At 44.8% G+C, this 25,825-nt stretch overlaps 1 protein-coding gene and 1 pseudogene across 2 annotated transcripts in view; both read left to right on the forward strand.

Moving 5' to 3' along the window:
• The window catches only part of KREMEN1 (kringle containing transmembrane protein 1), a 63,726-nt gene that overhangs the window by 16,568 nt on the left and 21,333 nt on the right, over positions 1-25,825 (forward strand). For both annotated transcript variants that reach the window (XM_032883304.1, XM_032883305.1), the window contains exons 2-4: positions 2,264-2,426; positions 7,197-7,288; positions 24,823-24,947. In XM_032883304.1, coding sequence (XP_032739195.1) covers positions 2,264-2,426; positions 7,197-7,288; positions 24,823-24,947 — 380 coding nt within the window. The remainder of the gene's footprint in view (positions 1-2,263; positions 2,427-7,196; positions 7,289-24,822; positions 24,948-25,825) is intronic.
• Positions 8,451-16,143, forward strand: LOC116882694 (annotated as a pseudogene).

The following is a 25,825-nucleotide window of genomic DNA, read 5'->3' on the forward strand; positions in this document are numbered from 1 at the left end:
ACACACACACACACACAGAGTCTCTCTCTCTCTCTTTCTCTCCCTGTCTAGCAGATCATATATATTTCTAGTGATAATAAATGCTATGAAGCAAACTGGACTAAAGGCAGAAAACTAGGAGTGGAGATGGTAGGGATAGGTTTTCTGAGGAGTGAACATTTAGTCTGCACTGGGAGGTATTAGAGGAAGAACATTTTGGGCAGGAAATAGCATGGTGTGTTTACGGAATTAGAAGCAGGCCAGTGTGGCAGGAGCACGGGGCGAGTGACTAGGAGAAGAGCTCAGGGTGCAGTGAGAGGAAAGGCCTGGGGCTTAGCAGGCATTGGTGAAGGGTTTGGGTTTTGTACCCAGCGCTCATATTTTCCTGGGAACTTTGAGCACCATGCAGAAAATGAGTTGCAAGAGGACAGAAGTGAGGCTGTGAATCCTGAACGAGGCTGAACTGTCCTCTAAATGTGAATGGGACTAAAGTGGGGGCACCCAAGATGGAGAGGAGAGGGCAGTTTCGGGGTATATATTTTAAGAAAGTCAACAGGACTTGCTGATGAGGGGGAAGTGTGGTTAGGGAAGTGACAGAGAAAGCAAGGATGATCTGAAGAGGTCCTCTAGGGGCACTGAAAGATGGTTGAGTGACCCAGTGGCCACATTTGTAAAATGGGATACTGAGACCTCCACTTCAGGTTGGTGGGGAGTTGATATTTGTGAAGCATTTAGAGCAGAGCTCGGCATACGGTAAAATACTATGTGTTAGTGGTGCCGTGGGTGACGGTGACTCGTCCAAGGTCACATAGCTGGCCCGCAGCAGGTCCAGGACAAGAAACCAGAGCTTAACCTCTCCATTCAGTGTATTTTATGTTACACTGAGCTGCCTCTTTGAATGACCTTTAACGTTTTGTATTTATGCACACTCTGGGCAGAGTGGTTGTTTCAGTATCTGATGAGTCGTACTGGCTTGGCATATGGATGTCACACCAAACATGATGAGTCGCTGTGATGTTCTGTGCAGCCTGGAATTCCAGGTTATTTTGGCTGTCCATAAAACCATGCTCTTCCAGGCAACGAAAAGCCCAGATAGTGGGAGGAAGGGGTATAGGAAGCGAGATGGTCTGTGGGTAGATTTTAAATATTAGAAGACGTAGCTCCTAGAATGTAGATGCACTCATGTTGTTCGCATGCATAGGCTGGAACAGGCACATGCCTTGCAACAGGAGAGAGCACTGAGAGTCCTTCATACCGGAAGTTAGAGGTCAGTGCGTGCCAGGGACAGGGGAGCAAGCAAGCCGAGAATGTTAGCGTAACTCCCCCAGATCATCAGGTTCCGAGGGATACATCTTAAAGAAGTGTTTGAAGTACTTCTATCTGTCAGTTTCAACTAAGCTAATTTTTAAAAATTGCTCTTTGTACTGTGCCTTTCTCATGAACCTCTGTGAATTTAATGCATGCAATATGTGGGGGGATATCCTATCAGCCTCGGTTCCCATCCCCCCAAAGTCTGAGAAGCAGATTTTAGAAGCACATTGCTGCACCTGCAAGGATTTTGTCATTTTATTAAATGGACCTGAGACGACGTTCTGTGTGTCTTGTAGGGAGGAATTTTGGAAAGAGGTGAGACAAAATGCCAACTTGGCCCCCGCTCCCTCCTGTTGACTGTCTGTTCCATTGCATCTCTATCTCAAACAGCATGGGGAGGACTGTTCTTCATTACCAGGGAATGTGAGTCATTCCCAGACTTGTGTGATTGGGATTCCAAAGCGTTGCTGTATCCGATGGGCTTATTAAATCCAAGTGTCAGTGCAGCCTTTCAGACTGTAGGGGAGAACTCACGTACAGCTGGTGACCTGGTTCTAGTTACCACACAGAGACACTGGCGAGACCAGTGACCCCCTCCGAGCACCCACAATTCCTTGCGATGGCTGTTACCCACTGTTCCCAGATTTGGGGGTTTCCCGGTTCACTTCATGGGCTTCAGTACATTTCAGCTCCCTGTTTATACCCGAGTAAAATATATATTATACTCTAGGGGAAAAGTATCTGTAAAGGGTCTGTAGGCAAGCTAGTGCCAAGACTAGCCTTGCTTTCGAAGGGGACTGCGTTTCAGATTTACTCAGCCTGAGCAATGTTAACTTCGCGGTGTCCAGGATCTAGCAAGACACTATCCATTTCCAGCTGGGTCCAAACAAAACAAATAAAACATCAACCAGAGAGGGAGGAGACTATGGATGTTGCCAGAAAATTAGTTTGCTCTGTCTTTTCTTTCTCCTAGAATGTTTCACGGCCAATGGTGCAGATTATAGGGGAACGCAGAACTGGACGGCAATACAAGGTGGGAAGCCATGCCTGTTTTGGAACGAGACTTTCCAGCATCCATACAACACTCTGAAATACCCCAATGGGGAGGGGGGTCTCGGCGAGCATAACTACTGCAGGTAAGATGGGGCCACACAGTGCTTAAAAAAAAAAAAAAATCTTTGGCCTTCTTTTCCAGTCCCTTCCAACCTTGCCCACGACTATGGAAAGCTTCTTTGTCTCCTTTTGACCAACTCAGAAGGCCTTTCTTGTTACTATTTTAAAAATCTTCCTCCCACACCTTGCTTGTGTGTGTGGCGTGCATGCACGCACATACACACACACACACACACACACACACATTCTACCACTCTTTTTTCAACTCTGGTTGCTTTGATGCAGGTTTTCAGAGCTCTGCTTTCCTGTCTGATCACTTACACATCTCTTGGGAAGGGCTTTCTTAGTTGGCCCCGCCGCCAGTGGACAATACACAGATGGCAAAGCTTTTTAAGCTCCTGGGAATGTGGTGGTCAAACAGAGCACTGCCTGTGGCCTGAGCCTTCCTCTGCTTCTGAGTAAAGGAAGCTGTCCTACATTATCCCGCCTCACGCCAGTCCAGGAGAGCATTGCCCTAGAGGCAGCTGCAACCATCAGATTTGTGCTGTTTCCTTCCTCTCCGGAGAATACGGTGTTTCTTTGGTGTTTACCTCCTGTCTAACTCTGACAGGGGCTCTTCACCCAAGATCCAAGACGCTTCAGCTAGAGATTTTCCACAGAAATGATCCATAACTTTGATCAGAGTTGCAAAGTTATCAGTGATCCAAAGCAAGTTAAGATGCTGGTCTATAGGGACAAGAGCAAAGAAAGATTCTAAGCACTTTTGGTGATAGCTACATTTAAGCTATCAAGATCCTGATAATGTGACTCATGGTTCAGCACTGTGTTGAATTAATTAGTATTAAGGACAGGTGCAAAGGCAGAAATGTTCACTGAGCTACTCTTTGAGTCTCACGCTGTGTCCCTGGTTCTACCAAATGTTGGAATCTCAGCTGTGGCACTGTCGACCCTGCTGAGCCAACGTATTCATACCTGCCTTGCATGGACCACACGGTTTACTTTCTGCTCTCCCTATGTAACTTTCCTAACATTCCAGGACCCTTGTGGGCATCTTGAAGTCCCAGGCCTGTCGTCCAGTTTATCCCTGTGCCTGCAGCTCTTTCCTTCACCTCTGCTCTAATTTGTTCCAACTGGCCATTACCCTGCAGTCACCATTGCATTATTTTTAGTTGTTATTATAAAAATCTTAAAAGCTTTTCCAAAATCTCAAAAACTACAGATAAATATTGCTTAAATAAGGTCATCTTTTGACATCTTTTCCCCTAAAATCCTCAGCAAGCCCCAGTTCCCAGAGGTAACAATCTGTGTTACTTCACATTTTGCTATCTGTTGCATTTTATTGTTAAAGTTACACATGCTCAGGAAGTCATTCTTTTACATTTTGTTTTCAGAGGTTTACATTGTTCATTAAGATCATTTTTGCATGATTAAAGAAATTAACCCCACTCCATTTCTGGTTTATTTCCGTCCCTTTTGCTACTCATAGAAAGAGTTGGGTTGGGAAGAATATTTAGGAAGAGAAACCAGTGTGTAGATTTTTTTTTGTTTTGTTTTTACAAGAGTTACTTATAGTCTTGTTCCAAAGCACCTCTTGATAGAGGGCTACTAGTTTATGCTATTATTCTGTTGCTTTCTTTCAAGCATGGCTTCTCAGAAGAGCTCCTAGGTTTAAGTCTGACTTTAAGGTAAATTTTAAATTTCCAAAGAGGTTTAATTTATATGAAAAAGAAAGTCTTTTCTCATACATGGATTAGCACCCAGCCCTACATAGACTCCCACAAGTGCACATGGTTCTCCACTGGGAGAGCAGTGGGGGTTTGGGGTTTGACACAACATGACTGCTCTCCTCCTCAGCCCTGGCCAGAGGCAGCCTCTCCTTTGACTTGATGGAATGTACCAGACCTGAACTACCAGTTTTTACTTCAGAAAAAAGGGAGGCCGAAATGTTGATTATCATCACATCAGCAGGTCTAGGCCTTTTGTTTTAGCTCAGCAGCGAAATCCAAGATGGATTTGCTTATTCTTTATTAAGCTATACGGATGCTTTTCAGAATGGTTTTGACATTGATAATAAACAGTTGTTTTCTAACGTCTTCACCAAATACTACATCAAAGCTGGACAGTGAATAGAGGGAGGAAGATGACAGTGAAATTCTGTTTAAAGAAGGGCTTTGTACAAGTTCTCCTGCTTTGATTTCTCAGCTGACATCCGACACCATGTTTGTCTTGTGCTCGGGTGCCAGACCCATCGCAGTGGAGATGTCTGAGATGGCGAGTGATGGGAATGCACTTCTCTGGGCTGGACGGATCTGGATTAGAGGCAGAGGCAGACGGACAGGGAAGAGCAGAGTTGGCGCTGGCACCTGCCTTCGGGCACAGAAAATGAAAGGACCCTTTGTGCTTGGGGCGGCTTATCTTCTGGGCCCCACAATAGGCTTATCCCTCTGGGCCTGATAGGGGTGGCTCCAGAGCTACCGCTGCAGGGTCTTTATGCCCATTTCCGGCCTAACCGGAGTGTCGGGTTTCCAGTGTTCTGAGTGGAAAGAAAGGGAGCTTGGAGGCAAGGCTTTTTTGTGTGTGTGTGCGCGTGTGTGGTAACCCTTGCCATTTGGGGTCTGTTACAGCAGGATGGCCCATTATTGTCATGGTGCCCTTGAGTTGAAAAGACCTTCAAGGGCATTTTAGAAATGTGAAATAAGCCTTTAAAAAATATTAGTGCTGCATCAGAAGTTGGTACCAGGATCACAGGATTGCATGTTCTGACTGAAACTCTTAGGCTTAGCTTTCCTCAGATTTTTCTGAGAAGTTAGTATTTGAGGGAGGAATAGGACCCACTTCTGTCAAACATGTGCCAACTAGCCTGATGTTAGTGAAAGCTTGTCAGTGGACTCTATAGCACGTGAATTTTATTTTATTGTTTAAAAATTACACAATCCGTGTTCATTGTAGAAGAAATAGAAAAATAAAGAGAATCAGAAAAGAAAAAAAAAATTTTAATTACTGATAGTCCCATTCTCCAGAGATACTTTTAGGGGTTTGATGGTGTATCCTTTCCTGAATACCTCTTTTCAAATGATGGGACTCTGTCACCCACCGTGTTTTCGAACTACCTTTTAAAAAACCTAACAAGGGGCACCTGGGTGGCTCAGTGGGTTAAAGCCTCTGCCTTCGGCTCAGGTCATGATCCCAGGGTCCTGGGATTGAGCCCTGCATCGGGCTCTCTGCTGGGCAGGAAGCCTGCTTCCCCCCTCTCTCAGCCTGCCTCTCTGCCTACTTGTGCTCTCTGTCTGTCAAATAAATAAATAAAATCTTTAAAAAAAAAAACAAAACCAACAAGACATGTGGCTGTCTTTTTATATTAATAAATGTGTTTCTACACCGCATTTTTACTAGCTGCTCAGCATTCCCTTATATGGATATAACATTTATTTAATCAATCCTTAAGTGTTGTTTCTAACTTGTTTGTATTATAAAAATGCTACAATGAACATCTTTGTAAGTGGAGATTTAAAGTACTAAAGGAGAAATTGCCTGGTAAAGAGGCTTTGCATATGTTTTGGGCCTTTGGCTTTAATTGCCAAATTGCCATCCTGATCATGGGTGTCCATTCGCGTTCCTTTTTTTTTTTTAAGATTTTATTTATTTGTCAGAGAGAGAGAGAGGTACATGCAGGGGGAGGGGCAGGCAGAGGGAAAAGCAGGCTCCCTGCTGAGCAAGGAGCCCCATGTGGGACTTGATCCGAGGACTCTGGGATCATGACCTGAGCCAAAGGCAGACACTTAACCTACTGAGCCACCCAGGCATCACGCATCCTTTTTTTTTTTTTTTAATGTAAAGTTTTTTTTATTTATATGACAGAGAGAGAACACAAGTGGGGGAGGGGTAGAGGAAGAGGAGAAGGAGGCTTCCCCACCTCACAGAGGCTTGGCACAGAGCCCATCAAGTCTCCCAATGCGAGGCTAGATCCCAGGACCCTGAGGTCAGGGGATCACTACCTGAGCCAAAGTCGGCTTAACTAACTGAGCCATCCAGGCGCCCCTGGGCTCACTCACATTCTTATCCACAGTATTGAGAGCACCTGTGCACTCCGCCATGGGCGTCACTGTGTGCACACTTAAGGTGCCAGTTCTGCTTGGCATGATTTGTTCTCTGGTCGGTTGCCCTGGTTACACTATCATGAATCTTTGTAAGATTATATAACCTTTGCTCACCACACACAGCCCCCACCCCCAAATTCTGAATTGTATGTCAGAGTGCATGAGTTTGTTCTTTTTTTTTTTAAAGACTTTTTTTTTTAAAGATTTTATTTATTTATTTGACAGAGAGATAGAGAGCATAAGTAGGCAGAGAGGCAGGCAGAGGGAGAGGGAGAAGCAGGCTCTCTGCTGAACAGGGAGCCCGATGTGGGACTCGATCCCAGGATCTTTGGATCATGACCTGAGCTGAAGGCAGCCGCTTAACCGACTGAGCTACCCAGGCACCCTTGAGTTTGTTCTTGTAGCGTTACCATTCTTCTCTTACTCTTTTTTTTTTTTTTTAAGGTAATCTCTACACCCAGTGTGGGGCTTGAACTCATGACCCCGAGATCCAGAGCCACATGCCCTTCAGTCTGAGCCAGCCAGGCACACCCCCTCACCGCATTTTTCTCTTTGTAAGAGGCAGCACATACCAATACCAATACATACCAATTATTAGAAATAACACAGACGCTGACGCATTCCTTTTTGGTAAACCTGAAAAGCGAGTTGACTTAACATGACAGAAATGTTACCTGTGTGTCCTTTCCCTGACAGAAATCCAGATGGAGATGTGAGCCCCTGGTGCTATGTGGCAGAGCATGAGGACGGAGTCTACTGGAAGTACTGCGAGATTCCCGCTTGTCAGAGTAAGGCTCTAACGCGCCCACTGAAGGTTTCAGGACACTAGCACTGAGGGTACAGAGTGGAAGGCCACTGCCAGAGAGCAGGTTGTTCAGGCAGGTGGATTTCATGAAGCAGGTGAAAGGAGAAGCCATCCTGGGCTGGGGATTTTCCCTTTCTCTTGTTGAGACTTTTCAGAAATAGAGGGCCTGGTTGCCTCAGGACCCCCATTCCCTTGATGGATAAGCCCACCCAGGGTATCTACTTGTACTTAATTTCCTTGTGCTGATTCATTCGTGGATAGAGAGATGGCAAGAGCTCAGTAGCAGGCCTGGGAAACTAAACTCCCTCACGGTTTTGGGAAAGAATTGTCTAGAACGAATGATGAGTCCGTTTATAGACAGTGAAACTAAACTATGACATTACTTATTATTTGCACTTGATGCGCTGTCTCTCCTGAAAAATGGTATTCAGGAAACTCCTCACAGATCCCCTTCCAAGCCAATGTGATTGTCCTTTACCTCATATCAGCGTAAAGATGTTCTGTTGTTTTTTGTGGTAACTCATACCTTATCCCTCTCTACTACTAAAAAACCCAGTTTCTTCAGCCTTTTACTCCAAGGCCTGTTTTGTAGCTGTTTCCTCCATTCATTTCTATATTCATTCAGTGTTTATTATATGCAAGACACAGAGGCAGAAGGATACCCTGACCCTCAGGGAACATGCAGTGTGCTACAGACTCTTAGGAAGACACTTGAAAACAAGGTAGAATATATTGTAGTTTTAAAGTACAGAAGCCCAAACGAGAATGGCCCTGGAAGACGGTACTCATGTAGTGTTTGTCCGATCTTTTCTTTCTTTTTTTTGAGAGAGAGGGGTGGGAGGGGCAGCAGGAGAGAAACTTAAGCAGGCTCCCACCCGATGCAGGGCTCCATCTAACCACCCTGAGATCATGACCTGAGCCAAAATCAAGAATCAGACACTTAACCGACAGCGACCTAGGTGCCCTGTAATATCTTTTTAAATATGCCAAGGGAGCAGGTTTTCTCAGTTACTAGAGCTGAGGAAAAGGACAGCTCATTCATAATAATTCTACCTGGGTTGTTTTTTACCATACTATTTCCCCTTACTCCTTATCCTGTCACCTTCCTCACACCTCAGCCCCGGAGGCTGTGTATATAGCGTGATATGGAGGTTTGTGGGGGACCTGGGACCTCTCACTCATGCCCACCACAGCAGTCTGAATTCTGCTGCCTCATGGGGAAGGGGTGCTGCAGGCCCCACCTCTCACCTTCCAAAAGTTACAAATTTCCAAACGAGACCATTGCCTGGCAGTGAGGCCCTGGCTTCACTCTCCTTCCAACCTGAGTATGCCTTGATTCAGTCCCAAAATTGAGAAGGCAGTAAAGACCAGCAGAATGGGCTTTTGCTCAGTCTGCTTAATCAAATTTTTAAAATGAAAAACATCTCATTTGGCTCTAGTTATGTAAAGAAGAAAGGGGCAGGGGGAGAGGAAAGCAGATTTTCCTCGGTCCATTTGTTCTACACAAAGATAGTCTTTTAGTACTAGCCTGTGTCATTCTCTCAGGAATGGCAAGGAGGGGATTTCAATCTGGCTGCTTTTATTTGGAAAGATAATCCTCAACTTGCACTTATAAAATATAATTTGGGCCAATGGGAGCGGACTCATGTGGTCACTGAAACTAAGTTCCAGAAGAGAGAATTACTGAAAAATGATACAACCCATGTAGTACCCACCCCTCTCATTCCTAATATTTGCAGGATGTGCCTCTCTCTTCCAAAAAAGGAAAATTAAATATCATTTCCTTTTTTTATGGCCCTTTAGTAGCCTTCTCAAAACGTCTAAAGTTGGCCTTGAAATGGTCCGGGCAGGGAAGTATACAGAGGATGGGAATGAGAGCTGAGGAGTACCTGATTTAGGGGGGTGCTGGGGAGGGAACAGTATCTGGCTTTGGTTCTTTAGAAAACCCTTCCGTTCACCCTGTGGGCACCGGGGCTCCCCATCTAGCTGAGCCTCAGACTTTGAGAGTCTGGGAGAACATTGTGCTCCTTGAGTGTCTGATTAATGTAGTTGAGAAAAACTCCTGTGCTGGTTGAAGGAAGAGGCCTTGGTAGTTGCCTAGTGGACTCGACGGAGATACAACCAGCCTATTTTAGGCCATTTTTGCCCTATTTCTGGATGTGGAGTCATAATTTTCATGAATAATACTAACCCTCTGTGCGAAGCCCACTATTCATGATTAGCATTGAACTTGTCATACAGGAAAAGGCCTGTGACATGATCAGATTCCTGGAAAGTTCATATCTGAATATAACAGAGCCAGCAGGAGGCGGGGGAGTGGATGTTTAGGGACAAAACAGAATGTGGTTGAATGGCAGGCCATTGTGTGGCGACCGGAATCTCTGCCTGGCGGCATGTTTCGGACAGAGCTAAGACAAGCAGGGAGGCAGCGATGAAGTCTGATTCACACAGGGAAAAAGAGAAACTTGAACTGTGCTCTTGACCTGTGGAGCATGGATCAGAACATAACCATTATTTTTTTTTAATTAATTTTTTAAAAGATTTTATTTTTATTTTTTTCAGTGTTCCAAAATTCATTGTTTATGCACTACACCCAGTGCTCCATGCAATACGTGCCCTCCTTAATACCCGCCACCAGACTCACCCCACCCCCGACCCAGAACATAACTGTTAAAAAGAGAACAACTCTGAGGTAATTGGATATGCTCTTCAAACCACATGGACCAGTATGTTTCTCAGAAACCCCAAGTTCCTATTGTGGACAGAAGAAATACAGATCATTAAAAGCAAATTTCCTCAAAAAGTCCTCAAGGTTCCCATCCCTCTAGATCCCATCCTCTACAACTCAGTCCTGTTGGTTTGGCTAAACCAGGCGGAAACCATTTGGCTTAGTATCTGTTCTTTGCATATCTCTTTCTTGTTAAGTAATCATCCTCTCCATTCTAATTCCCATTTATTTCATTGCTTGCAAAGGATGTGATGGGCCTCAGCATGGCTTTTGATTTGTTCTGTTTTACCTAGACTCCTTTTAAAAATTTGGGATAGTTTTGTAAAAGTTTAAGTAATCTAGTTGTGAGGTGGAGGGGAACCTGCAAATGGCATTTAAAGGCAAATATAATTTCCTCCACATAGCCGACATGGGCCTGAAACCACGGGCATGAGAAATATACTTTATCATTGCTGAGAGCCATTCTTTGTTTGCTATAAAACATTCACCTGATTTCTACAAACTCAACTATACAAATTCATCTTTTTTTTTTTTAAGATTTTATTTATTTATTTGACAGAGATCACAAGTAGGCAGAGAGGCAGGCAGAGAGAGAGGAGGAAGCAGGCTCCCCGCTGAGCAGAGAGCCTGATGCAGGGCTCGATCCCAGGACCCTGGGATCACGACCTGAGCCGAAGGTAGAGGCTTTAACCCACTGAACTACCCAGGCGCCCCCAAATTCATCTTTGAAATAGGGAAATTGGAACACAGACTATTAGATTATATTAAGAAACCACTGTTAATTTTATTAGGTACAAAAATGGCATGGAGGATATATACAAATAATTATTTAAGTCATTTGAAATTATAGATACATACTGAAATATTTGTGGTTGAAATTGATAATATGTCTGGAATTTATTTTAAAATGACCTCATCTCCCAAAGAGTGAATGGGTCAGATGAGTGAAATAGATGAAACTAGAATGGTTTAAAAAAAAAAGTAGATTTTTTTTTTTTTTTTAAGATTTTATTTATTTATTTGACAGACAGAGATCACAAGTAGGCAGAGAGGCAGGCAGAGAGAGAGAGGAAGGGAAGCAGGCTCCTTGCCGAGCAGAGAGCCCGATGCGGGGCTCGATCCCAGGACCCTGGGATCATGACCTGAGCCGAAGGCAGCGGCTTTAACCCACTGAGCCACCCAGGTGCCCCAAAAGTAGATATTTTTTGATGCTGCATGACAATGGGCTCATTATTCCTTCCTGCTTTTTTATATGTTTGAAAGTTTCTATTATAAAAAGTTAATTCTGTGATATCTTAAAATTGTATATTTTAAATGTTTCAAAATAAATATATAAATACATTCAAAGTATCTGGGTTCAGATGTATAACATGATTAACCTAATTAACCTGAATTGAGATAATTTGCATATAGCTCACAGGTATCTGAGTTAGTTATTAAAGTTAGTGATAAGGGACACCTGGGTAGTTCAGTTACTTAAGTGTCCAAATCTTGATTTCAGCTCAGGTCATGATCTCAGGGTTATGAGATTGAGCTTTGAGCTGGGCCTGGAGCCCGCTTGGGATTCTCTCTTTCCCTCTCCCCCACCCCCTCCCTCTCTAAAAAAATAAATAAAAATAAATTTAGTGATTAAATTTTTAGTTATTAAACTTTATAAACTAGTTATTTAAAGTTATTATTATTAAAGTTAAAGCTAGTTATATAAGTTATTTAAAGTTGATTATTAAAGCTGAGAATCACAAGGAGTTTATTACTAGCTGTGACAAGTGTCATTTTTTAAGCTCCAGTTATATGCCATACCTTGTACAGCACAGGGGACACAAGGATGGTGTGGTCTGTGGGGACCCCCTAGTCTAGAGCAAAAGACAGACAGATAAGCATATACAAGATACTCTGTAATAAATGAGAGGAGAAAAGGTTGGGAGCACTGAAGGAGGGGCATCTTCCCTGGCATGGTGGGAGGCAGGGGCCACTGGTTATCAAGGAGGGCTTCTGGAAGAGGTGGGATCTTGGCAACAGGGCTTCTCCAACTTTAAGTTTCCTCATGAAAATATAGTAGTCATGAGGATTTTATTAAAATGCAGATTCTGATTCAGTAGGTCTAGGGCAAGCTAGAGACTCTGGAGTTATAACCACACCCTGGGATGCGGAATTGTAGGATCACACTTGAAGCAGCCAGGTTCTAGATGTTAGGGTTGGGTGGAGTAGGGAGGGCAGCAGGGTAGAAGGAATAGTGTGCATGCACTCACACACTAGTGAATTCCCAGGCAAAATCAATGTTGCTGAGATAGAGATATAAGAAGGAAAGGCAACTCTTCCTCTCGGTCCCATATTGAAGTCGAGTTGGAAGAGGCGAGTCCTGTCATAAAATGGAGGTAAAACCGCTGCCCAGTCACACCCAGCCCAACTCCAGCCACTGCCACCAGGGGACGAGGGCCATGATCCAAAGGAACCAGAGCAGTTGAGAAAACTGTTTATTGGTGGTTTGAGCTTTGGAACTACAGATGATAGTTTAAGAGAACATTTTGAAAAGTGGGGTGCACTTACAGACTGTGTGGAGATGAGAGACCCCCAAACAAAACATTCCAGGGGTTTTGGTTTTGTGACTTACTCTTGTGTCGAAGAGGTGGATACAGCAATATGTGCTTGACCACACAAGTTTGATGGGCATGTAGTGGAACCAAAGAGAGCTGTTTCTAGAAAGGATTCTGTAAAGCCTGGTGCCCATCTAACAGTGAAGAAAATTTTTGTTGGTGATATTAAAGGAGATACAGAAGAATATAATTTGAGAGACTACTTTGAAAAGTATGGCAAGATTGAAACCATAGAAGTTATGGAAGACAGACGGAGTGGAAAAAAGAGATTTGCTTTTGTAACTTTTGATGATCATGATACAGTTATTAAAATTGTTGTTCAGAAATACCACACTATTAATGTGCATAGTTGCAAAGTGAAAAAAGCCCTTTCTAAAGAAGAAATGCAGTCTGCTGGCTCACAAAGAGGTCGTGGAGGAAACTTTGGAGGTGGTGGAAACTTTGGTGGAAGAGGAGGTTGTGGTGGTGGTGGAGGTGGTGGCAGCAGAGGGAGTTATGGAGGAGGTGATGGTGGATATAATGGATTTGGAGGTGATGGTGGCAACTATGGTGGTGGTCCTGGTTATAGGAGTAGAGGAGGCTATGGGGGTGGCGGACCAGGATATGAAAACCAAGGAGGTGGATATGGAGGTGGTGGTAGAGGATATGGTGGTTACAATGAAGGAGGAAATTTTGGAGCTAACTATGGTGGTGGGAACTATAATGATTGTGGAAATTATAGTGGACAACAGCAATCCAATTATGGACCCATGAAGGGGGGGCAGTTTTGGTGGAAGAAACTCGGGCAGTCCCTATGGTGGTGGTTGTGGATCTGGTGGTGGAAGTGGTGGATATGGTAGCAGAAGGTTCTAAAAAATTTTCAGAAGAAAAGGGCTGCAGTTCTTAGCAGGAAAGAGAGCGAGGAGTTGTCAGGAAGGTTGCAGGTTACTTTGAGACAGTCGTCCGAAATGCATTAGAGGAACGGTAAAAATCTGCCACAGAAGGAACAAGGATCCGTAGTCAGAAAAGTTACTGCAGCTTAAAGAGGAAAGCCTTCTTGCTCAGGACTGCCGTAGCCATAGTTTACAACACAGTGCAGCTACTGGTTAATGCAATGTAGTGTCAATCGGATGTATATTCCTGCGGTCTTTTATCTGTTGTAGCTTCGTCTGTCTTTTTTTTTTTTTTTCATTACGTCAGGTATATTGCCCTGTAAATTGTGGTAGTGGTACAGAAATAAAAAATTAAGGAATTTTAACTTAAAAAAAAAAAAAAAAAAGAAGGCAGGGCAAGAGTTGAGGTTTGAGAAGAATGAGGTGGGTCCAGATAATGGACGACGGTCTTGTGGGTATGGAGCCTGGACTTGACCTCGGAAGATGGTGATGAGGCTGAAGAGTGTGGAGTGTCAGAAGATGTTTCTCCATAGCTCCTCAAGCTTCTGTGTTAGGGTTTTGGGGTGAAGTGTCCCCCTCTTAATCCGTGAGAAGTTCTCCAGAGATTGCATCATTTGCACAGAGGAATCCTAAGGGGATGCCAGCCATGGCATCTCTGCAAAATGGGGCCTTTGGTGACTTCACTGGCTCAAGTTCCTTTTAATTAAATGACACCCTGGCCTTGTTAAAACAGATTTGTTGTTCCTTACAAATATGCTTCCAAGCGTGACCCCTAATAAGAGTTTTTAAAGCTATGTTCAGAGCTTGAGTAAAAAGCCAAGGGCACTTTGGCAGGGGTGGTCAAGGCAGTCTCTGAATTACAGAAAACATTTTGTCTCTGTTAGCACTTTTTGCATTTTAATGTCATCACTGATGTTTAGTATGTTTCAGCTTTTATTTCAACTATTATTGAGTACCAACTGTGTATAAAACACTTCTATTCATTCACATTACCTCACTTAACCTTTCCAGCAGCGTTGTGAAGCGGGTGGTGTGTCCACTCCCCACCCCCCATTGTTTAGATGAGACAATGAGCCTAGAGTAGTGTGGTGACCTGATGAGGATTATACCCTGAGCCAAATCGGATTTGAATCTAGGGCTCCTTGTGGCAAGACCAGTGCCCTTTCCCTCCAGTTCTCAAGAACAGCTCCATTTCCTTTATTTCCTTGAAAACAGGGGCCCTGGGATGGATCCAGACTACTATTGAGGTCATTCTTGAGAATTTTCTTGGTGAATTGTTTGGGAATTAGAGTTTGAAATTCTGAAAGTATGCCGAATTACTAAGAGTGCCTTTTTGACATTGTGGAAACCAAAGGATTAAGTCAGTGGCGACAGAGGGTCTGCAGTTCAAGCTCTTAGCTCGAAGTCATTTTCTTGTCTTTGAGTTTAGGAAATCCCAAGCCCCAGGAGGACAGCAGGCTGCGATGGTATCCAGGAAGCATTCGCCGCACAGCAGAATCACTCTGTAGAATACCGGGCCATCTCCGAGGGGGATGAGAACAGCTGGGCAGGGGCTCCCCGGACTTGGACCCTTGGCATGAAACACTATATCAGCAGCCTTGTCCAGGCCTGGGGTGGGGGAGGGCGGTTCTCCCAACACTGAATCTTCACTGCATGGTTTGGACTTCACCTCAAAAAGGGCACATCTGGGGCACCTGGGTGGCTCAGCTGTTAAGTGTCTGTCCTCCTTCAGCTCAGTGTCCTGGGATTGAGCCCCATATCGGGCTCCTTGCTCAGCAGGGAGCCTGCTTCTTCCTCTCCAGCTCCCCCATGCTGCATTCCCTCTCGCACTCTCTCTGTCATAAATAAATAAAATCTTAAAAAAAAAAAAAAAAAAAAGACACATCTGGGAGGATCATTCGCACTTCACAGCTAAAAGGAAGCCCGAAACTTTAGCTGACAGCCAAAGCAATATTGAAATGAACAGTAATAATATAAATGATGCAGACTCGTTTTTTTGCACCTCCTCCCTCTGGCTGTTTCAGTTACTTAACGTTTTTGTTGCATCGAGCCCTTTTAGATTAACATTAAATTAGCATATGTCAGAATTCTGCTTCGTACTTACTGTTCATTCTTGCTTCATGTGAGCAGTTTTGTTTTCCCAGGCAGTCAAAGACAGGAGCAGGGGTAGCTCTGGAATTTCTGTGAAGGAGAGGCTTAAGGTGGAAAGGGGGATTACTCTGGAAGCTGTATTTGCCAAGCACATGCTCTCTTTTTACATGGGTGGTATGTTGATTTGGGGAGGGTGCTGATGGAATCTAGGGGGACTTCCCGTCCCCCCAAGCCATGCATTGTGCCAGTCTCCCCCAACACCTAGCACAGGGCAGGCCATAACGGTGCTCAATAAATATTCCTGATAATGTGTTATCATGTCTCTTCCAGTAAGAAAGACAACACAAATTAGTGGAAAGAATGTAGATGTCAGAGTCACGTGGCCTTAGGTTTGAATCTTAATCGTTTAGTGGCTTTCGGCAAAATGACTCTGCTCTGAGCCTTGGTCTCCTCATTTGTGCCTTCTAGGGTTCTTTTGAAGATCCAGTGCATAAAGTACACACAACCGTAAGTCCAGGGCCCAGCACTTGGTGGTCATGGAAGTTCTAGCAGGTGCTACAGTGGCCTGTGCTTTCCCCAGGGAATGGACTGCTATTGGCATGTTCCCGCCATACAATTCCTAAATAGGTTATTCCTAACCTGTGTGTTATTTCTGCCCATTCCTTCTTTATCTGACTAGCCACGGGGCTCGGTGGCATGCCTCAGCTGTTGCAGGGGCCACTCCCCTGGGGCCTGGTGTGGCGCTGCAGTCAGAGAACACAAGAGGCCCTGCGTTCATTCTCACAGCGCAGTTTTATGGTCTCAGATCTGGCAGATACTTGATTGTTTTTGGTTTTTGGCAGTAGGTATTATTTAATTTTCCATGAGGGAAAAAAAGAACTTTCTGAACCAAATGGCCATTTTCCTCAATGACAGATATGTACTGTATTTCCAAAGTGTTCTGAAGCACGGTTGGGCAAGTCATACTACTAACTTAAAAATGGAAAATCATTCAGGTCAACATGGTTGAGTTTACTGAACACCTTTACAGTAGCGCTTGCCAGGAGGAATATCCATACACATGACAGAGAGTCCCTACTGCCAATCTTAAAACATAATTAGGAATCAGAGTTATAAACATGGGAGGAAATTGGAGACTAGCCCACCAGGTTTATAAATACGATTGAATTAGGAGGTGGAGAGCTGTGAGTTTTTGCAGATGAGAGGGCTCTCGGTGCGGTTGTGGAGGTTGGAGTCATTACAGAGAGAGGCAGATGGGGCTGGATGGATCAGAGCATACCAGGTCAGGTAACAGCCCGACAGGGACTTGGAGGAAGGGCCTGGGGTTGTGCGCCTGGGCTGGGGACCACATTGCCCAAGTAGAGGAGTGGACAACGAGGGACCAGATGAGGCCTCGAAACCTCGAAAGCCAGAGTTGGCCAGATGGGGACTGACATACTGAAAGTCCTAGGTTAGGAAGATGAGCCCAGGGCCCACTTGCAGAATGGGTCCAAGGAAGGAAGTCCAAGAGGAGAGGATGGGTGCAGATTTCTAAATCCAGCGGATCAGGGTCTGAGCTGTGATGGCAGCAGTGAGGTAAGACAGGAAGGGTTAAATCCAAGATACGTTTAGGAAGAAGACAGAACTTGATGACAAGTAGAATATATAAGGGATGAAACAGCGAGAAGAATCAAAGACGACTCTGTGGTTCCTTGCTTGGGATATTTGTGGCGTCCCCGAAAAACAAAAGTTCAAGTCAATAAACTGAGCTCTTCTTCCCAGAGACCCAGCTGTATCATTCCTCCTGAACTTGGACTGACCTTTTGTCGAGTAAGGTGTTTCAATTCTCTGTTGCTGTATAACAAGCCACCCCAAACCCTTGTGGCCTAAGGCAACAACGGCTTACCATTTCTCCTACTCCTGTGGGTTGGCTGAGGTTCAGCTCGGTGGTTCTGCTGCCGCTCTCATCAGGGCTCAGTCAGGTGGCTGCATTCCCCTGGGGGCTCTGCTGGGGCTAGGACATCCAACACGGCTTCAGGCCTCTACTTGGGTAACTGCTCTTTCTAATAGTGTACTCAGACCACTCACATAGTGTCTGGCTGGCTTCCAAGAGAGAGGAAGCAGAAGCTGCCAGTCCTCTGAAGGCATGAACTCAGAAGTCCACCACATTCTGTTGATCAAAGCAAGTCACAAGGACAGCCCAGATTCAAGGGCAAAGGAAATTGATGCCAACTCTTAAAGTAGGTGGCGGCCCACATGTATGGGGAGGGGCAAGATTATTAGAGCCTCCTTTGAAGACTAACACATTAAATCACCAAAAATTAAGTTTCGGAGAAGGAGCTCCCACCAAAAGAAAACTACCACTGTGATACGTCAGGGCCGTATGGGGGTCAGGATCCTTAGGAACTCTTACTACCTTCCCCTAAAGGTAAAATTTCACAGGGGAAGAAAAGTCTGTGTTCACTTATTTATATGGATGAGCTCATAGGGGATTCAGACATGAGTAGTGCTGCTCGTAGAATCAGTGCGACTGACAAAGGAAAGCTGATGTTTAGAAATAAAGTTAAAGAAGTATGGTGGGGCCATGTTGGGATAGGACTTGGACCAAGATGGCAGCTGCCAATCCGGAATGGAAGTTGTAGGTGGCTAGGACGGAGGGCAATGTGCTTGTGGTCCCAGCTTGTAGCTGAGAGAATAGATGAGTCTACACTTAACCCATTGATTCTCTGAAAGACATATTTGAAATGATTGGTCCTCTGGTAGGACACCAGCGGCATCATCTCAGGTGAGCTCTGTTCTTGCTCCCATGGAGGGAAGAAATCAGCTACTGAGACACCAGCTTGAGGTTCCAGGGGCAGAAGATGGTCTCCACACAAGGTTAAGTGACTTAACACAAGCAGAGTCACTGCATCTCATTTCTTCATGTCTGAAGAAGCAGATTTTACTTATAAGACAAAGTAAAAGGAGTCCTGCAGAGCCAGGGAAGTTTTCCAAAATGCAAGATAAGAACTTTGCTTCTGGTTTCTTAAACAGATATCCCAGATCTGGTCAGAGCACTGGAACAGAAAACATAGTAACAGTCAGGACTTCTTAAATAAATTGCCATCTGAAGATTTGTATTCAAATTGAGCTTTTGCCATAATGGGCATGCTTTCTATCTTTGTCAGGAGTTGTCTGATTGCCAGGAATGGAATTCACTCAAATTAACTTGAATGAAAATAATTTTAAGGGCATTAGGACTATATTGCAGAACATCCCATTCCTGTGTCCCAAGAACCTGGGAAGAAAGTACCTACTCTTGCCATCTCTCTCTTGGGCCACATGGTCTCCCACCTCTGCCTCTGTCTCAGGATGGCATCCATTCTTCTTCTTCTTTGTGGAGCAGAAGAATCAGCTCACTTCTCAATTCAGGTGGCCCAAATATGGCTGGTTGCCTTAACCCCCACTTAACAAGACCCCTGTAAGTCCAGCACTCACAATTCATTAACTGAAGTCCCAGTTCCAGCTTCCTGGGAGAGAGAATCTCATGGGCCTCACAGAAGTCAGTCAGAGGATGGAGTCCTTTGGCCTGTTCCCAACCAGCAGTTGATGCTCTGAGAAGATGGTGGCCCTTAGAAAAGGGTTGTTGGCCATGGGGGCTCCCATGAAGGTGTACACCGCACCTTCACAGTGAACCACAGTTTTGTCCAAAGGTAAACGTGGTTAGTCAGCTGCCTGGATGCTTCCCAGCTGTTCCTTATGATGCAAAAGAACAGTAGTTCCCAGATTAATCTGAATAGAGGACCATCTCCCCTCAGCCACCTCTGAAACTTTTATCTCTGGCAAGACCTCTGAACATCTGAAGAGAATGTTGCTGATTAACTGTCACGTGTCTTAAAGCACCAACTATGATAAACAAGGGTCTGCTTGTATTTTAAGAGGATTTTTAAAGAATTGAAAGTGATGAGGCCTCTTTGGTAAGAGGAAAAATGCATGACCAAGCCACAGGACTTTAAAGTGGTCTTGAAAGTAAAAAGGAATTTGAGAACAAATATCCTTTTTCAGATTGACTCTTCCTCCCCGCTTCTGGGAAGAGCGAAGGGTGGGACACGGTCTGGAAATGCACTCAGTTGGCCAGTAACGCTTTTGAAGACTGCATGACGTGTCTTCTCCGGCGAGACTTCGAGCCACACTTTCCAGTGCGAGTCAGAGGGCAGTGGCACCCCTCAGAGGCTGGCCACTGTCTCAGGGGCTGGCCTCGTGGCACACCAAGTGTGGAGGGGCTGATGTGTTTGAGAAGTCAGTCTTTAATCTGACTTCCATTCAGTTCACCAGACCGGCCCCGTGAGCAAAAGGAACAAAACCACAGAGTGAGTCTCTACCACCCCAGAGCTTGCTCGTGCCCTCTGGTTCCATCTTCTCTGCCCCCGTGGAAGGCCCACAACGTCACCAGTCATTGATTTCTTCTCTATCACATAGAATAACCCTGTCCATACCGCCTCCCTCAGAGGGCTTTGATTTCCACGTGAGATGCTTATGGGAAAGTGTACTGTGTGCTCACCAGCTGTAAGAGATCGATGTTTTCATATCTGGAATGAAACCCAGTTTGTTGAGGTGGCTGCTTTTGATTTTGCCTTTTAACTCAATGCTATTTTAGTTTTCTGTTACTGAGCAAGTGGTTTCTGTTTGTGTGGTGAACGATGAAAGCCTTATTTATATATACACTTGGCCCTTCAACAACGCAGGGGTTAGGGGCACTGACCCCCTGCCCAGTCAGACATCTGCACATAACTGTTGGCTCTCCAAGAACTTAACTACTAAGAGGCTGGTGTCGACCAGAAGCCTTACTGATCACATGAGCGGTCAGTTAACTCAGACTTTGTACATTACGTGTATTATATACTGTATTCTTACAATAAAGTAAGCTGGAAAAAAGACAGTGTTATTACGAAAATCATAAGGAAGAGGAAATACATGCACAGTCCTATCCTGTAAAAAATCCACGCATAAATAGACACGTGCGTTTCAAACCCATGTTGTTCAAGGAACAACTGTAATGAGAATGAACACTGTTTATTCGGCACATGTTATCCTTCCAGGCCTCGTGGTCTTTACTTTATTTACATTATCTCATTTCAATTCTCCAAAGAACGCTTTGGGGCCCTGTTGCTCCTCGTTCCCCTGTTGATGAAGCTGGGGCCAGAACTCACGCTGAGGTCTGTCGGATGCCGGAGCGCACGTGCAGGGCTGCTGTAGGACGCTCGCTGCTCCTGAGCCGATGGCAGTAGTGCCAGCTCCCGTCCGCGGAGCGCCGTGTCCTGGGATGGGAGCGTGCAAAACAAATCTTGAGCTGTGGCATGATTGCCGGAAAGTGGGGAGCGTAGATCTCCCCCTTTAGAAACTGTTTCTGTTTTTCACACAACTCTAATAAGCGTGGCGGTATTGTTGTAAGCCCAAGCAGCAGCAAATAAAGACGAGGGTACACACACACAGGAGCACAAAGTAGAGGTTCCCTGAGACTCCTTCCAGTTCAATGTTCTGAGCGGTCAGCAGCCTCGGCGGTAACCAAGGGCACAGACTTGATTATTGAAGCCAGACACGAGCACGCAAAAAAAGCACACCAGCCTGGGTGAAGGACATTTGACAACCTCAAGCCACCAAGAGAAACGTAAAGTAGGTTAAACTGAGGGGTGTCTGGGTGGCTCAGTCAGTTAAGTGTTGGCCTTCAGCTCAGGTCATGATCCCGGGTCCTGGGATCGAGTCCCATGTTGGGCTGCCTGCTCAGCGGGGAGTCTGTTTCTCCCTCCCTCTCTCTCAAACAAATAAATAAATAAATAAATAAAATCTTTTTAAAAAATTAAAAAATAAAGTAGGTTAAACTGAGTTAAGTTTAAAAAAAAAAGAAATAGCTAATATGTTTTAGAAAGGCTCTGTCCTAAATGATGAGGATAAAACTTTAAGTTTTCAAGTTAACCTTTCTGGAAAACTCAGTTATCCTGAGTGGTGATTCGAAGAGTCAGAGAGGACAGTATGCAGGCAGGAGTCAGACCCTGCGCTCACTAGCTTTAAGTGGGTGTTGTCACGCAGGTCAGCTCTGCCTTTTACTTGCCCTCTGCTCTGTTCCTTCGCTGCTGCTGAAGAATTACCTTCACCCACTCACTCCGGGATTCCAGCAGGTGGTGCAGAACAGGCCCGGGCATCTGGGATTCAGTTTTAAGGCACCGGCTCTGTGACTGGGGACTGTACCAGGCCCTGGGAATTCAACAGTGTGTGGAAGATACAGTCTTACCCTTAAGTCATACATGGTTCGTTGGGGAGAGAGACACATGAGCAGGTGTTTAGAATTGAGGCTGCTACAGGCCCACAACAGGGACATATGACCTTATTTGGGGGGCAGGGTGCTTCCCCAGGGGAAATAGTGCTTAAGCGACAATGTTAAGCAGAGAGAGTATTCCAAGCAAAGGAAAGAGTATGCGCAGAAGTCAGGAGAGCAATGTGTCATGGGGAAACTCGCAAATACACTATCACTTAATTTGGCTTTCATCTAGAACATGAGCTGAGCTATAGAGAGAGAGGTCATGCTGGAGGGGGAGGGGAAGTGGAGCGCGCAGCGCAGATCAGGCAGGGCCTGTGTACCATGTGAGAGAGTTGGGACTTCATCCTGAGGGAATTGGAAGGTTGCAAGCAGGATCCCTGCCTACCCCTCCAGCTCCTACTACTTTCCCCTCTCTCTGTCGTTGGTTATCCTCACTTCTTTTTGTTCCTGCAAAGGCCAACCTCATTTCAGCCTTAGGCCTTTGCACTTCCTTCTGCCTGGAACAGTAAAGATTATTCTGGTTGCAGTGTACTAACTAGATTAGTGTACGTGCACCTGGAAATAGGGAGATGGACTAGCAGGCCAGGGCAGTAGTCTCAGTGGGAAGGGACATGGCAGTGTGGAGACAGAGACACGGACAAACATCTGCAGTATCTTGGGAGGTAGACTCGGTGTCTGGCAAGCAACTGACTCAGGCCAGACAGGCATGATACCTCAGGCCATTGATATCAGATGGATGGGGCTGCAGCGTCGGAGGGGCTGACTTCCAGAGATCTACCCCACTACCCCACTGGAACATGAGCTGCCTGGATTTGCTCACCAGATCGTGAATAACGCTTATAAGTTCCAGCTGCATTAGTACAACCTTGTTGATATCTAATCTTAACATTTATGATTATGTGCCTTGGGCTCTCTGTAAACTAATCCACAATAACATGCTTACTTCTGATCATAATAGGATAAATGAGACAAAAATCAGAGTAAATGACCAGGGTGATGATGATCAAGTAGTTCTCATTAAGAACCATTGAATGCATGGTTCGGGTTTCCGTGCGTAAGGTCCCTTTAACAAACTCGGCTTGTGGGATGTGTCCCTGACTAGAGATGCTTAACTCACTGCATTTGTTTAAACTCTAAAACCCAGCCATTCCCAAGCCAGGCTCCCACTGAACACCAGCCTCCTACTGCCTAGAGTTTTTCTGTTTACATTCGCCACTATAGAGATCTGGTTTGTTTCCAAAAGATGCATTTTAACATTTGTGTGGTGAGCCACATTTGTTATATTTGAACCATGTGTGACGCAAGGGAGAAGGGTAACCACTTGGCTGGAGGGGGAAGGGTGACTCTTTGGGTTAGCAGTGGTACTTCCTGCTGATTTAACAGGAACTGGTTAGATGTTAGATGGTGGCAGCAATTACACACAGAGACACACATATATTTTTACCTGCCAACAGTCTAATGTGGATGTAAAGTTTGTTAAATTGGACCATGCTGTTTTCTAGTCTTCTTTTTTAAAATTTTATTTTTAAGTAATCACTACACCCAGTGTGGGGCTCGAACTCCCAACCCTGAGATCAAGAGTCACACATTCAACTGACTGAGCCAGCCAGGCACCCCTGTTTCCCAGGGGTTTTTTTTGTTTTGTTTTGTTTTTTTAAGATTTTATTCATTTATTTGAGAGAGAGAGTGGGCAAATGAGAGAGAGAGACCACAAGCTGGGGGAGAGGCAGATGGAGAGAGAGAAGCAGACACTGAGCAGGGAGCCTAAAGTCGGGCTGAATCCCAGAACCCTGGGATCACGACCCAAGCTGAAGGCAGACGCTTAACCCAACTGAGCCACCTGGTGCCCCTCTGTTTTCTAGTCTTTTTTTTTTTTTTTAAGATTTTATTTATTCATTTGACAGACAGAGATCACAAGTAGGCAGAGAGGCAGGCAGAGAGAGAGAGGAGGAAGCAGGCTTCCCGCGGAGCAGAGAGCCCGATGTGGGGCTCGATCCCAGGACACCGGGATCGTGACCCAAGCCGAAGGCAGAGGCCCCAACCCACTGAGCCACCCAGGCGCCCCTGTTTTCTAGTCTTAAACACAAAGGAGAAATGCTTTCTGGGGGTCTGTATGGCTCACTTGGAATTGAATAATGTATAATTCTTAGCTGACCTAGAAGTGCTTCTAGAAAAAAGCCTCATTCATGTCTTATTAATAATATCTTCAGTTACATAAACTGTGAGGAGCCAAGCAGATAAAGTAGGGGAAAGGGCTTCATCTGATAGTGAAGTGATTCATAAATTAATAACAGAGATGGAAAACTAAGGTCCAGAGAGGTTGATTTGTCCATTGCCTACAATCAGCTCATTCCTTCATTCAACATGTATATAGTATGTATTATGTAGATGTAGTAATTCTCCATTGCTATACCACAAATGACCCTAGAACTTGGTTACTTAAAATGACACCCACTTACTATCTTATTACATCTACGTCTCCCTCTCCCTTTGCCCCTCCCGCCACTCACACACTCTCTCCCCTTCTCTTTCTCTAAAATAAATAAATAAATCTTAAAAACAATAACAACTATTGGGGGCGGGGGGGGGGCACAGGCATGGGATGAAAGGCTTCCTAGGGCTTTTCCTGCCCTCCAGCAACTCTGAAACATAATTTACATATTTGCAGCTTCTCTATTTTGAGGAAATGATTCCTAGTTCTCTTTAATGCTCAATTCTGTCAATACTGAACAGATTAGTTAAAGGTGGACCTTGGGCCACACATACTCTTCAGAAGAAAACAGAAATATGGCATTTGCCAGAGGACTTCCATTTTTAAAGCTTGTTGCTTGTTATTGATGTGTACCTTAAGAGTGGAAATATTAGCTGAGATGAAAGTACCTGGCACAAATCACTGTTTCTTCTTGGTGTTTCACAGCCAGATGTTGTGAAATTCTTTTGTTTTTCTTTTTCCTCCAGTGCCTGGAAATCTTGGCTGCTACAAGGATCATGGAAACCCACCTCCTCTAACGGGCGCCAGTAAAACATCTAACAAACTTACCATACAAACCTGCATCAGTTTTTGTCGGAGTCAGAGGTTCAAGGTAATGATTCTATGGCTCTATCTATATCTATAGAAAAGCATGAAGATGTAAATGCAATCTGCCGAGATAACTTAAAAATACATATACTTTTTTTAAACCTGTCAAACCATGGAACTGTTTTTCTGCCAAGGAGGAACTGGAAGAAGAGCAGGGCTTGGCATTCAGGAGTGTGAAGCAGCGTTCTTGTCTAAAGATGGGGAGAGAAAAGAGGAAAATCCCCCAATATCTGTATCCCTATTTGACCTCTGACAGAATTATGTATTTCCTTGTGCCCTTGAACGTTAATGAGCAGGGACATCTCTGGCTTCCCAGGGGATCTGGGAGTAGGCCAAGGCAGTGGTTATTTCCTTACTACATTAGGGGCCCTAGCCTGGACAAAATACTTTCTTTTCTTTCTGTCCTTTCCTCTATTTGCAATTTACTCCTTGATTTTTAAGGTTCAATAATCCTATTGTTTGCTCTATCCTTCCTTCCTTCCCTCCTTCCTTTTTCCTTCCTTTCTTTTGTCCTTCCTTAATAATTTAGTGAAAAAGCCATTAATCAGGCCCAAGCAAGGAGAGTAGCCTGCAAGGTCAGGGGCTTTGTGAGGCCGGTGGCCCAACCCGATGGACTGATTGGTTGCTTGCAGAGCATATAAGTAAATATACTGAGGATAATGGGAGCCAGATTTCTCACTGTTGGAGAAGTGAAGCCTATAGTATCAGGCAGGGAATGAAGTTATTAGTATAGTATATGGTTTTGATATATAGAGAGACAGATACGGAAATAAGTATAAACATGTTTGTAGGTCCGTGTGTGTGTTTGTATATACATATATATTTCTTATCTCTGTCCACTGAGAGGATCTGAGAACAGTGACACAGTGGTTCCACAGAGCA

Source organism: Lontra canadensis, unplaced genomic scaffold (genome assembly GCF_010015895.1).
Source record: "Lontra canadensis isolate GAN:19392208 unplaced genomic scaffold, GSC_riverotter_1.0 scaffold87, whole genome shotgun sequence".
NCBI classification, from domain to species: domain Eukaryota; kingdom Metazoa; phylum Chordata; class Mammalia; order Carnivora; family Mustelidae; genus Lontra; species Lontra canadensis.